The 14,137-nt window shown below is 54.0% G+C and overlaps 1 protein-coding gene across 5 annotated transcripts in view; it reads left to right on the top strand.

Moving 5' to 3' along the window:
• The first annotated feature begins 310 nt into the window (after positions 1–310).
• SLC43A1 (solute carrier family 43 member 1) overlaps positions 311–14,137 on the top strand; it is a 34,152-nt gene continuing 20,325 nt past the window's right edge. Inside the window, exons 1-2 of one of the 5 annotated variants that reach the window (XM_043913827.1) lie at positions 311–572; positions 1,864–2,030. In XM_043913827.1, coding sequence (XP_043769762.1) covers positions 1,877–2,030 — 154 coding nt within the window. In that variant the 5' untranslated portion in view covers positions 311–572; positions 1,864–1,876. Of the gene's footprint in view, positions 573–1,041; positions 1,210–1,863; positions 2,031–2,952; positions 3,124–14,137 lie in introns of those variants that run through there. The other 4 variants (XM_043913844.1, XM_043913831.1, XM_043913837.1 and 1 more) reach the window with 4 other exon arrangements.

Below are 14,137 nucleotides of genomic sequence, written 5' to 3'. Positions count from 1 at the left end.
CGTGTCACTCTGCCTCTCTCTCCGAAAACTCCGCTCCCCAACTGCACAGTTCAAAACCCCACCCGTCCGCCCGGGATCGCGGTCATTGCGCTCCAGCCGAGGTGTTCTTTGCTGCGGCCGAGGATACAGAGAGGGCTGCCTGGTTCTTCTGGGGGGCCGGGGCAGAGGCTAGGGCCAGGGAGATGCGTGGACATTTTAGGCGCAGGGCCGTGTGCCGGGGAGAGTGTCTGGGTATCCGGGATCGAGTCACGTGCGCGTGAAACTCGACCTAGGGGCAGGGTTTGCGGAGGGAACCCCCGCCCCCAGCTCGGGGCGCAGCCCCGGACGGGCGTCAATACAGCTGTTGGCTCGCTCCGTCGATTCACCTCGTCCCAGCCTCGCCGCGCGGACTGGGACCGCTCGGAGGCGTCGTGTCCCCCGACCTCCTCCGATGGAACAGGGGCGGTGAGAGCCCCAGGCGGAATCTCCGAGGCCGCGAGCGCCGGGACGGTCCCGAGCTGGGCCCCCCGGACACCTGACGCCGGACGCCGACGGGTCCGCGGCCACGCGAGGCGCGTCTGCCGGGATCAGAGGTGAGCGGCCGGCGGTGCTGGGCTGCGGGGGTCCCTGAGAGCCGCTCGGGTAGCTCCTACCGATTCTTCCAGGCTCCCCAAGAAACCCTGTCACCTGAGCGCGCGCCTCCCGCCTCCCCCAGCGCGTCCTCCCGCCCCTTGGGTCTGGCCCCTCTGCGCCCTGTCCGGCCACGCTTCCCCCGCTCGGAGCACGCTAGTGTCGGAGGCCGTGCGGACCTGCGGGTGCGCCCGAAGGCCCAGGCCCATTTCACAGATGGGAATACTGAGGCTCCGGGGCGCAGGCACTGGCGCCTCCCCCCGCCCCCTCCCACCCTTTCTCTGCGGCCCGGCCCGCCCCTCTCCTCTGCGATCTCCTCTGGCTTTCCTTCCTCCCACCCCCGGCCGCTCTCCGCCCCGGCGCCGCCCGCGTGCCGTCCCCTCCCGCAGCGGCGGCCGTGCCCGAGGCTGGGGCGGGGGCGGGGGCGGGGGCGGGGGGGGGTGGTGGGCGGGGAGCGCGGGCGGCTTGTCTCCCTTTGGTAAACACGCCCGCCCGCCAGCCCCTCCGCCGCCCCGGCCCTTATTGAGTCAGCGGCCGCCGGACTTCCTGCGGGAACCCGAGCCCCCTCCCCGGACCGGAGAGGACGGGCAGGCGCCTCGGGTGAGCGGGGGCCGCCGGGGGCGCGGGGGGCCCGCCTGGGGCCCCTTCCACGTGGCAGCTGCCGGCAGGGAGCGAGAGCCCGCGGGCACTTGGGTCGCCCGGCGCGGGAAGGGGCAGGGCCCGCGGGAGCCCAGCCCCGGGGGAGAGGAGTTGTCTCCCCGGGGCCACGGGAAGACGGAGGGAGGCGGGGGGTGTCCTGGGGCTGCCATCCGACTTCCCCTTCCTTCTGCTCTCCTCGGGGGGTCCTTCCTGGAGCTGGAGGCTGGCTGGCGGCCGGCGGCGGCTTCAGAGCGCGCCCTGCCCCTTGCTGACCTCTGGGGACTCCGGGAAGCGCGGTTTTGGACGCCGGGAGCCGGGCACCGCGTGCCTGGGCCTCGGTGGAGGAGCCTGGCGGTGCGCCAGGAGTCCGTGGCACGCAGACAGGACCTCCCGGCCCCTAATAGTGACCCAGGGTCGGGGGGGATCCCAGCGCCGCGTGCGCCCCCGGCGCTGCCCGTGCGCACAGAGCCAGCCCGGCGAGACCCGCTGGGAAGCCCGGGACGCGATGGGGGCCTCCGTCGCGGGAGACTCGAGGGGGGTCTCTAGAGCCCGCACGATAAAGGGCGCTTCTCAGGGTCCTCTGGGCGCCAGGCTCAGCACTCTCTGCCCCGGCAGGCTGGCCGCCGGCATGGCCCCCACGCTGGAGCAGGCCTACCGGCGGCGCTGGTGGATGGCGTGCTCGGCGGTGCTGGAGAACCTCTTCTTCTCTGCAGTGCTCCTGGGCTGGAGCTCCCTGCTCATCATGCTCAAGAACGAGGGCTTCTACTCCAGCATGTGCTCAGGTACCCTGAGAAGGGACCGGCGGAGGCGGCAGCGCGGGCGGGGGGCGCCTCCGAGGTCGGAGACCGAGCACCGCGCAGGGGCTTGGGCACCCTACTCTCCACCATACTTTCTCTAGAGAAGAACCCACTCACTGAATTCAGTTTGCACCGAAACCCAAGCGTCCTGCCGGCATCTCAGGTTCGGGGTGGGATCCTTTGGCAACCTCAGGTCTAGAGCAAGACGCACAGCAGCTGGATGAGGGTTTTCTTGCTGGGACTATTGTCAGGCTGAAGGAGGCAGAGGACAGTCTTCAAGCTGGGTTTGATCATCAAGGTGGGGGGGGGGGGGGTTGGTGCGCCTCCTTTTCCAGGCCCTTGGAGGCCTCAGGTCACCTCTTATACAATTAGTAGCCTCATTTTGTCTAGGGCCCCAGCTCATGGGGGTCTTTGTTTCCATTGTGGTCACCTGGGCTTTGTATGAGGGGCTCTGAAGGCTGGAGTGAGAATTCTGGCAATCTTGGGGAACCCTGGCAGTCTTCAAGTGCCCGGAGACAAGGAGTCGCCCCTCCTGCTGCCTGGGACTTGAGTTTCTCCTGCTGTCTGACACCGGGATCTTTCCTTTCTGGGAAGGAGAGCGCTGAGCTGACAGGCTCAGCCCAAGGAGCTGGAGGGATGTGGAGTTTGTTCCTGGCCTGCTTATCCTCTTCCTCCAAACGCCTGGCCGAGGAACAGGCTTTGGAGGAGGGCCAGCTTGGGTTAGAATCCCAGGAGCTGGCTGACTGTGGCCAGGTCTCCACAGCGCTGAGTGCTTCCCGGGGGGCACTAGTGGTGAAGAGCCCGCCTGCCAATGCCGGAGTCTTAAGAGGCGAGGGTTTGATCCCTGGGTCAGGAAGATCCCCTGGAGGAGGGCATGGCAACTCACTCCAGTATTCTTGCCTGGAGAATCCCGTGGACAGAGCAGCCCAGCGGGCTTCGGTCCACAGGGTCACAAAGAGTTGGGCGTGACTGTAGAGAGCATGGACGCAGGCTAAACCGTCGAGCTTCAGATGCCTGGTCTGCAAAGTGGGAAGAAGAGCAGTGTCTATGCGGTGAGAGGGAACAGTGCGTGATCCGTGTGAGTGTCCTTCCTGGCCTCTCCCAGCTCCTGACTTCACTCCCTGCAGCCATCTGCCTTGGCTGTGGTAGAAAACGCTTGCCCTCGCGGGGGTGGAACTGGGGCGCCCTTGATTTCTGCACCCTCTCAGCTCCCTGCCCGACTAATCCGTAAGCCGCAGGTGGGGTGCAGGATGCGTGGGCATGCACAGCCTGATGGGGGGACCGAGGAGGTGGGGATACAAGCTGGCAGCTGGCTCAGGAGGCCCTGGCTTGGGGTGGCGTGCTGGGCATCCCAGGGTGGCTGGGAGAACCAGGCAGAGGGTCAGGCATCCCTGTGCCAGGGGAGGCCAGGGGTCCAGGTCTCTGCTGAGCTGTTTGCCCTGGACACCGGGGAGTCCTGCCCTTTGCTGCCTCGTGGCCTTGATGCCTGTCTCTGCCTGTCCAGTGGCTTCTTGCAGCCCTCTGCACCTGTTTTGGTTTCTTTTTATATCAACTTTATTGAAGATTACCTCACACATTCTGATGAGGTGGACAAATTTATACACCTTAGGAACCATCACTACATTCAATATTTAGAATATTTCCATCACCTGCAAAACTCCTTCCCTTTCGCTGCCCATCGTCCAGCTTTTAAAAAATATGGGTAAGAGGTTGGTTAAGATAGAAGTATCGTGCCTTACAATTCACTCATTGAAAGTACCCAAGTTGGGGCTTCCTGGGTGGTCCAGTGGTTAAGAGTTCGTCTGCCAATGCAGAGGACACAGGTTCTATCCTTGGTCTGGGAAGATCCCGCATGCCGCAGGGCTGGTGAGCCCGCGGGCCACAACTGCTAAAGCCTGCACAATCTAGAGCCTCTGGTCCCAAGGAGAGAAGCCTCTGCAGAGAGAAGCCCCGAACGGCCGCTAGAGTAGCCCCTGTTCGCCGCATCCAGAGGAAGCCCAATGCAGCCACACAGACCCAGTGTGGCCAGAAGGAAAAAAGGATACAAGTTAATGGTTTTTAATCTATTCAGAGTTGTTCCACCATCACCACAACCCTTTTAGAACATTTCCTTTGCCCCCCAAAGTCACCCTGGACCCACCAGCGGTACCCACCCCTCCCTACATCTTCTTTCACCCCCCAGCACGAGGCAGCCCCTTGTCTGCTTTCTGTTACAGGTTTGCTATGACAAACGTCCCATGTAAATTGCATCTTATAACAGGTGCTCTTGTGTTAGGGTTAGCATGATGTTTTCAAGGTTCATTCGTGTTGGCAAGGGTATCAAGACACAGTTCCTTTCCAAGTCCTTTGCTACCACAGTTTATCTCTCCGTCAAACAGTTGCTTGATATTTGGGTTGTCTCCTTTTGGGGGCTATTACGGTGATGCTTCTGTGAACACTCGTGTTCAAGTCCTGGGTGGACATGTACTTTCTTTCCATATGGAATTGCTGAGCCATAGGGTAACTCTGACATTTGAGGAACTCCTAGCTGTTTGCCATTTTCCATTCCTGGCAGCAGTGCACGAGTGTTCCGACTTCTCCATGTCCTAGACAACATTTGTTATTTCTCACCTGCTTTACTGTGGACATTGCTATCTTTCTATGCATTTCTCTAGTGGCTAATGGGGAAGAGGCAATGGCGCCCCACTCCAGTGCTCTTGCCTGGGAAATCCCCTGGACGGAAGAGCCTGGTGGGCTGCAGTCCATGGGGTTGCGAAGAGTTGGACCCGACTGGGAGACTTCACTTTCACGCGCTGGAGGAGGAAATGGCAACCCACTCCAGAGTTCTTGCCTGGAGAATCCCAGGGACGGGGGAGCCGGGTGGGCTGCCGTCTACGGGGTCACACAGAGTCGGACACGACTGATGTGACTTAGCAGCAGCAGCAGCATTGGCTAATGACGGTTGAGCATCTTTCTCACGTACTTCTCGGCCACGAATGTGTCTTTGTTTGGAGACATCTCTTTAGATCCGTTCCCCATTTTTGAAGTGGGTTATATTTTATTCCTGAGTCGTAAGAGTTCCTTGTATTACAGGTGCAAGTCCCTCACCAGATATGGGAGCTTCTCACTTCAGTGATGTTGCAGAGCACAGGCTCTGGGGTGTGTGGGCTCAGCAGTTGCGGCTCCTGGGCTTCGAGCAGTCTCAACAGTCACCGCGCACACTGGCTTAGCTGTTCCCTGGCAGGTGGGATCTTCCACGCCCAGGGGTCGAACACATGTCTTCTGCATTGGCAGGCAGATTCTTTCCCCCGAGTCACCAGAGAAGCCCTCTTTTCACATTCTTTATAGTGTTCTTCGGAGAACAGAACTTTTTTTTTTAACTGATGTATGGTTGATTTATAGTGTTTTGTTAGCTTCTGGTGTATAGCAAAGTGATGCAGTTTTATCTGTTAATACATATACACACATATATAATTATTTTTCATATTATCTTCCATGATGGTTTGTTACAGGATATTCAATATATAGTTCCCTGTGCTATACAGTAGGTCCTTGTTGTTTATTTTATAGGTAATATTTTGTAGCTGCTAATCCCACACTCTTTTTTTTTTTTTTAAATCCCACCCTCTTTTAATTTATCCGTTTTCCCACTTCCCCATTCCCCTTTGGCAACCTTAAATTTAGTTTATGGGTAACCAAGGAGATCCAACCAGTCCATCCTGAAGGTGATCAGTCCTGGGTGTTCATTGGAAGGACTGATGCTGAAGCTGAAACTCCAATACTTTGGCCACATCATGCGAAGAGTTGACTCATTGGAAAAGACCCTGATGCTGGGAGTGGTTGGGGGCAGGAGGAGAAGGGGGCAACAGAGGATGAGATGGCTGGATGGCATCACTGACTTGATGGACATGAGTTTGAGTAAACTCCAGGAGTTGGTGATGAACAGGGAGGCCTGGCGTGCTGCGATTCATGGGGTCGCAAAGAGTCGGACAGGACTGAGCGACTGAACTGAACTGAACCATAAATTTGGTCTGGTGCCTGAAAGGTTTTAATACTGGTGAAGTCCAAACCATCTTTTCTTTTACCATTTGTGCTTTGGTGTCATGTTTAAGAAACCATCGCCTCATGTAAGATCACAAAGATTCACACCTGTGTTTTCTTCTAGGCGTTTTAAAGTTTTAGCTGTTACATTTCCATCTCTAATCCATTTGAACTTACGTTTTGTGGCTGGTGTGAGGTAGCCATCTGGTGTTTTTCGTTGCCCAGACATGAGTGTGTGTTGGAGCCTGGTACCTTGGGGTCACTAGTGGTGACCAAAGTGAACCCTCCCTGTTTCAGAACTTTATGAGCTGTGATAAGCAGGTACAGCAGGGCTCTCTTTCATTCAGAGGACTTCAGCCTCTAGACACCTGCTGCTGGGGCTGCGAGTCCATTTCACGTCAGTCCCGCAGCTCCATCCAACACACCTGCTTCCTGCTTCTTGAAGCTTCCCTCTGCAGGGTCCCAGGACCACACTCGACCGGGACTCTGTCCCGCTGTGCGTGGAAGGACACAGACGGCGTGGCTTCCCGTTCTGCTCTGTGCTGCTCGGCGGGTTGCCGCCAGTTACTTACCTTTCTTAATGTTGTTGTTGAATCCCTACGTCGTCCCACTCTTTTGCGACCCCATGGACCGTAGCCCGCCAGGCTCTTCTGTCCATGGGATTTCCCAGGCAAGAATACTGGAGTGGGTTGCCCTTTCCTTCTCCAGGGGATCTTCCTGACGCAGGGATCGAATCCACATCTCCTGCATTGGCAGGCAGATTCTTTACCATGGAGGCACCCGGGAAGCCCAATTACATCTCCATGACCCTGTATATAAAGCGGGACCTCGGGACCTACCTCCTGAGGCTATTGGGAAAGTGGAATGAGAGCCAGCATACAAATCTCAGACTCCAGCTGGGCATTATCTTGTTCTGCGCCCAGCTCTCCCAGCATTTGCTCTGTGACCTTAGGCGAGTTCCTTGGCCTCTCTGGATCTCCATGTCTAATTTGCAGTGTGACCTTAGGCGAGGTCCTTGGCCTCTCTGGATCTCCATGTCTAATTTACCGTGTGACCTTAGGCGAGGTCCTTGGCCTCTCTGGATCTCCATGTCTAAGTCTGTAGAGCGGAGTGCACAACCCTCATCCTTCTTGCTTTGGGGAAATGACGTGAGGACCAGTGATGCCGTGTAACAGACGTTGAGTTCATTATGGAGGCACTTATTAGCGTCGGCTTTGGGGTTTCCAACCACACCTCCTGTCTTCTCAGCTTTGGTGGATGGCTCACCACCTGTAGAGGCATCACAGCCAAAGAGGACTCTGTTACTCAGAAGGTAGGCAGAGGCGATTCAGCTGATGACACACAGTTGCATATGCCGCATAAATGCCACAATAATAAAACAGTAGCTAACGTTCACCAAGCATTGACTGTTGCTAGTGAGATCTTTAGAGATCTCACAATGTTGTGAGATCCTCACAACTCTGCTTTTGTAGCAGAGCAAGCTGGAACTTCCCTGCTGGTCCAGTGGCTGAGACTCCGTGCTTTCAATGCAGGGAGCCTGGGTCGACCTCTGGTTGGGGAACTAGATCTCAAATACTGCACCTGAGCATTTGAATGCTGCCACTAAATATCCTTTATGCGGCAGCTAAGACCTGGCACAGCCAGATAAAATGGAGCCTGGAGGGCTATAGTCCACGGGGTTGCAAAGAGTTGGACATGACTGAGCATGCAAGTACAAAATAAATATTAAAAACAAAGAGGAGAAAGCTGAAGCTCAGAGATGCTAAGTAATTTGCCCCAGGTCACACAGTGAATAAATAAGGAGCAGAGTGAGTAGTCAGCCCCAGATTGGACCCAAGAACCTTTTCCCGTTGGCTTTAGCTCAAGAGTCCTCCGGCGGAGTCCTGTTACAGACAAGACAGCCAGCCAGAGCCCAGACCTGTGGGTGTTTGGAGGACTTTGGCTGTGTCAGCTGCAGGATGGCAAATCTTGGGGCTGGGGGGAGGGGGCGATGGTGAGGAAGGGCTCACAGACCCAGGAGACAAAGAAAATGGGATCTCTCTGTGAGTATTGTGTGTGCGTGCAGCGGTCCATACAGTCCTCCTCTCCTACAGTTGCGGCCACTGAACCCATTTCACAGATGGGATAACAGAGCCTCAGAGTTTCAGCCTCACAGCTAGTGGAACGAGAATCATCCTCTTCCCCAGTGTTTCCCAGACCTCGTCATTTGCAGTTCACCTGCATGATTTTACCATTTCTGTGTGCCCATAGGTACTATTATTTACTTCCTATTTCCTTTTAAATCAGTCCACTTAAAAAGCCTCATGAAAACAGAGAAACACGAAACAAAGTTTTAAAAGCCTCATTTTCTTTTCCTTTGTTAAATTATGTTTTGTTGGAGCATAGTTGCTTACCAAGGTGGTGGTAGTTGCCGATGTACAGCAAAGTGAATCAGCTGCATGTATACATACTAAAAAGCCTCATTTTATTTATTCATTTTTGGCCACACTGCATGTGGGATCCTGGCTCCCCAACCAGGGATCGAACCCACACTCTCTGCATTGAAGAGCAGAGTTGTCACCACTGGACCACCAGGGAAGCCCCCTAGAAAGCCTCAGCTTGAAGTGTGACATTCTTGGAACCTTGGGTTTGATGTTACTCACAGGTGCACATCGTACATATATATCTCTGTGTTGTTGTTCAGTCACCAAGTTGTGTCTGACTCTTTGTGAGCTGGTGGGCTGCAGCACGCCAGGGTCCTCTGTCCTTCACTATCTCCTAGAGCTTGCTCAAACTCATGCCCATTGAGCCGGTGATGCCATCCAACCATCTCATCCTCTGTCACCCCCTTCTCCTCCCGCCCTCGGTCTTTCCCAGCATCAGGGTCTTTTCTGATGAGTCGACTCTTGGCATCAGGTCACCCGTCTGTCTTGGGTGGCCTTGCATGGCATGGCTCACAGCTTCTCTGAGTTACGCAAGCCCCTTTCCCACGATGAGGCTGTGATCCATGAAGGGGTATGTATTTCCAATCCATATGTACATGTATGTGTTTGATATATTTTTGAATAACTAATAACTATAAAAAAGATATACTTTGAAATAACTAATAACTGTGAAACATGTGCAGTTGACCCTTGAATAGCACAGGTTTGAACCGCTCAGGGTTGTTTTCAAGAGTAAATCGGACAAGGTTACACACTTCCTGGTGGGTTGAATCCGCAGCTGCAAAAACGCAGATACGGAGGGACCCCAAGTAGGTCGGGCTGACTCATTACAGGCAGATTTTCTAACGTGAGGAGGAAGGGTTGAGGCCCCAACCCCCTGTGGCTCAAGGGTCAACTGTACCTCTAAACCCAACCTGAGTGTGCACATGCCATGCATACCACACTTGGGAAATACTGTTTTCTCTGACTTCAGAGCCCAATGCGATCATTAACTTCCTGCATATGTTTCTTTCATCACACCTCATGCTTCGCTTGTCTATAAAATGGGAGAAATTAGATTTCAAAGACCTCTCCTGTTGTAACTGACACAGACAGAGGTCTAAGAGGTCTTTGCACCCTGGGCTGGCTCCCCTCTTGGTTCAGAAGTCTGGCTTAATCTAAAAGAGTGGTATAAGCAAACTCATTTACAAAAAAGAAATGGCTGTAGAAAACACACCGTTACTAGGGAGAAAGGGTTGGCCGGGGGTAAGTTGGGAGATTGGAACTGATTTATACACAATACTATATATAAAATAGATAACTAACAAGGACCTACTGTATAGCACAGGGACCTCAACTCAATACTCTGTAATGACCTACATGGGAAAAGACTCTAAAAAGAGCAGATATATGTATTTGTATAGCTGATTCACTTTGTTACACAGCAGAAACTAACTCAGCTATACTGCCATAAAAAGTACATTATTAAAAAAAAAGGTCTGGCTTTATGCATCCACCCAGAACGATCAGGCCTCAGGAACTAGCTCCTGTGAGTCAAACTCACAAGAGGCGGACTGACTGAAACTGGAGAAGTGAATGCATTAGTGGACCTTCAGTTATTTGCTATCCCTGGGCTAGAATTCTCCACCCATGGAAGAACGCCTGTCCTTGCCAGCACTAGTGTTGGCTTCAGAGACTTACTAAGCTGCTCTGTTCGGGAGAGAGCAGCCCCGTGGAGCAACCAGGAAGTGTTGACTTTGGAGAAGGTCTTGAGCCGGAACTCGGCCTGCCTGTAAGAAGCGGTGTGACTTGCTGTCACCATCTATCTGCGGGGGTCACTGCTCTCACTTCTTGGGGTGGTGAAGAGTAAATGATATACTATATGGAAAAGCCTGGCACAAAGTGGATTAGCTGAGAGCTAGTGAGAGAAAGTATCATTTGATTGTGAAAGACTTAGGCGCAGGACCCGTGTCTAATTCAGGGGCTGCAGACTCAGAGGCCTGGCAGTTAATAACAACTGGGTGTTGATATCCAGCAGGGGAATCCAGTTACTAGTAGTACATTACTTTGTATGGTGGTGGATGGTAACTGGACATGGTCATGATCATTTTGCAGTGTATATAAATTTCAAATTACTATGTTGTACATGTGAAACTGATACACTGTGTCTCAAGCACACTTCAATAAAAACCATAATAATAATTAGGCCAATCAGGGCAGCTACGGGATGGTGAGTGGTGGCGAGCTAATAGCGAGGTGAGGACTTGGGTGACTTAGGGCAGGCCCTGACGAAAAGGAGTGGCTGCCACTCACCTCCAGCAGTGGCCGGATCTCCTGACATAGTAAAGAAAAGCCAGACTTTGTGATTTTTAGATGATAACTCCTGATTTTAAACTGGCACCCGGGGACTTCCCTCGTGGTCCAGTGGCTAAGACGCCGCCACACCTCCAATGCAGGGGCCTCAGGTTCAATGCCTGGTCAGAGAGCTAGATCCCACATGTCGCCACGAAGATGCGGTGCAGCTAAACAGATAAATAGACGGGCACCCGATTAAAATTTGCAAGCCAAGCAGAATACCTGTAGGGTTCGTTGCTGATCACCTCTTTGCAGCCTCCGGTCTAAATTACCATCGCATTTCTTCCTGTTTTACCTACTGTCGGATCATAGAGCTTGTCGTGTAGTAGGTGTCACTGAAGTGTGTGGAGATGGAATGGACAGGTGCAAAGCAACCCGGTGGGGAAGTAAACAGAGACAATGAAGATCACTAAATTAGGGGGCCAGCCTGAACCCCAGAGGGGCTTCCCAGGTGGTGCCAGTGGTGAGGAACTGCCTGCCAATGCAGGAGACATAGAGATGCAGGTTCAGTCCCTGGGTCGGGAAGCTCCCTGGAGGAAGACGTGGCCACTCATTCCAGTACTCCTGCCTGGAGAGTCCCGTGGACAGAGGAGCCTGGTGGGCTGCAGTCCATAGGGTCGCACAGAGTCAGACACAACTGAAGTGACTTAGAACACGCACGCATTGACCCCTGGGAGACTCTGCTCTAACCTGCCAACCCCTTCTTCCAGGTACCCGCACTGGTCCCCCAGCTCATCCACCAGCATTCCTGCAGCCCATTGCCCAAGGGACTTCCTCCTCTGCTTGTCCCTTTGGTGCTCTGACAATAATTCATTCTCTTTCTGATCTCAGCCATTGGCCACCCACATGCCCTTTGGATTCCTAAAGTCAGGGGTCACGGTGCTCATGGGGGAGGGGGGTGGGGTGAGGGGGGCGGGGCAGATACAGCCCACACTAGCGCATCTTCCTGTTTTGCCCAGGTGGCGCTAGTGGTAAAGCAAGCGGCTGCCAGTGCAGGAGACCCAGAGGTGCGGGTTCTGTCCCCAGGTTGGGAAGCTCCCCTGGGGAAGGGAATGGCAACCCACTCCAGTATTCTTGCCGGGAGAAGCCCATGGACGGAGGAGCCTGGGGGCTGCAGTCTGTGGGGTCGCAGAGACTCGGACACAGCTGAAGAACTTAGCACGCACAGCACCCGTTGCTCTTTACAGTAAGCCCCCCACTCACCCACGAGTTCTGTTCTGAGAGCACGCTCTTAAGTCTAACTAAATGTTAGTGAGTCCAGAAGTCAGCCGAGGCACCCAGCCAACACACTTGGCTATGTAGTGCTGTGTGTAACAGGTCTGTAATACTTTTCACACAAATAATACGTAAAAAACAAATACAAAATAGAAAGAAAATGTTTTGAATGTATGCAGTACAGGTAACGCCAGTGGTAAAGAACCTGCCTGCCAATGCAGGAGGCATGAGAGACGTGGGTTCGATCTCTGTGTCGGGAAGATCCCCCCGGAGGAGAGCATGGCAGTCCTCTCCGGTATTCTTGCCTGGAGAATCCCGTGGACGAGGACCCTGGCGGGCTACAGTCCACGGGGTCGCAAAGAGTCGGACACGAGTGGAAGGGACTTAGTGAGCTTGAAAAGCGCAGTTCTACAGAGCAACAGCCGGCACACAGGGGCTGGCCATGAGTGAGCAGGCAAGAAAAGCTACTGACGGAGGAGGGAGGAAAAGTGGGAGATGGCAGAGCCGAAGGGTCGACAGCAAAAGGAGACCGGGGGCAGAGTGCAAGGCCACTCACACCTGACATTTATGGAACGCACGTTCGCAACTTGAGGTTCCTATGTCGGGGACTTTCTGTATGTCAGCGTCCACTTGACTATTACCTAGTACCAACCCCGTGAGAGCTGAGAGCTGTCTTATTCACTGTGGGGTCTCCAGCACCTAGAGGAGAGGCTCCCAGATCATGAACCACCATCGACCCCTTCGTCAGCTCTTCCGGGAGCATCTTCTCGGGGCCAGGCCATGTACAGAGCTTCGCGCCCCTTCTCCAACTCAATCTCCTAAGGAGCCTGGGTTAGCCATTCTCTGTTCCCTGTTTCAGGCAAGGGGCCCGAGCCTCAAAGAGAGGAAGTTATTTGGCCAAGGTTGCACAGCCAGTGGGGATGGGGGTGGGAATTCAGTTCCTGGTCTGTGGGTCCTCCAGGCACACCCTGACTTTGCCCTTGGCCACGACGCCTAAGTGAAAATAGGACAGAGGGGAGTCCCAGCCTCATTGAGCACTGAATGAAATGAAAACCCCCTCCTTCCCTCACCATCAGCATGAATGAAATGAAAACCCCCTCCTTCCCTCACCATCAGCATGAATGAAATGGAAACCCCCTCCTTCCCTCACCATCAGCATGAATGAAATGAAAACCCCCTCCTTCCCTCACCATCAGCATGAATGAAATGAAAACCCCCTCCTTCCCTCACGTCAGCCTTCCTCACTAACCTGTCTCAGCTCCCAGCTGGCATCTTACCTGGGAGATGACTTCTGGAGGAGTCCTGTAGGGCACTGCTGTGATCCTAATTCTGTATCTTGGTTTCCTTATCTGGAGAGTGGAGGTAACTTTATTAGCTCACTCCTGGGGCTGTCATGAGTTAATACAGTGACTGTTGAGAATATGCCTAGAACATGGTTAAATTCTCAACAAATATTAGCTCTTGGGGGACTTCCCCTGGAGGTCCAGTGGCTAAGACTCAATGCCCCTACTGCAGGGCGGCCAGGTTCAATCCCCAGTCAGGGAACTAGAACCTGCATGCCGCAACTATGACCCAGGGCAGCCAAATTAATTAATCTAAAAATGCGAGCTATTATTTTATCAGAATGTCATTTATGGGGAAAGGATCCTCTAAGTTTTAAGGGAATTCTTGTTACATTATTCGAGCGTCACTCACTGAGGCTGTCCCAGACTCAAGGGTGCTTCCTGTTGGGGATCTATCACCCTCTAACCTTGGACACTGAGTGAATATTTCAGTGCAGTAAATACTTTGATGTCTGTTATCCTGTTCGAGTTAGTTGAGGACTCAGGTTGGGTGTATGACCCCCCCCCGGGTCAGATACTGCATGCATGCCTACTCAGTCATGTCTGACTCTTTGTGACCACCTGGACTGTAGCCCACCAGGCTGCTCTGTCCATGGAATTCTCCAGGCAAGAATATTGGAGCAGGTAGCCTGTCCCTACTCCAGGGGATCTTCCTGACCCAGAGATCAAATCTAGGTCTCCTTCATTGGCAGGCAGATTCTTTACCACTGAGCCACCAGGGAAGCCCAAACCCATCGCTACCACTTATGGAGCCCCT

Source organism: Cervus elaphus, chromosome 1 (assembly GCF_910594005.1).
Source record: "Cervus elaphus chromosome 1, mCerEla1.1, whole genome shotgun sequence".
Lineage (NCBI taxonomy): Eukaryota > Metazoa > Chordata > Mammalia > Artiodactyla > Cervidae > Cervus > Cervus elaphus.
This window is presented reverse-complemented; position numbering and strand designations above follow the sequence as displayed.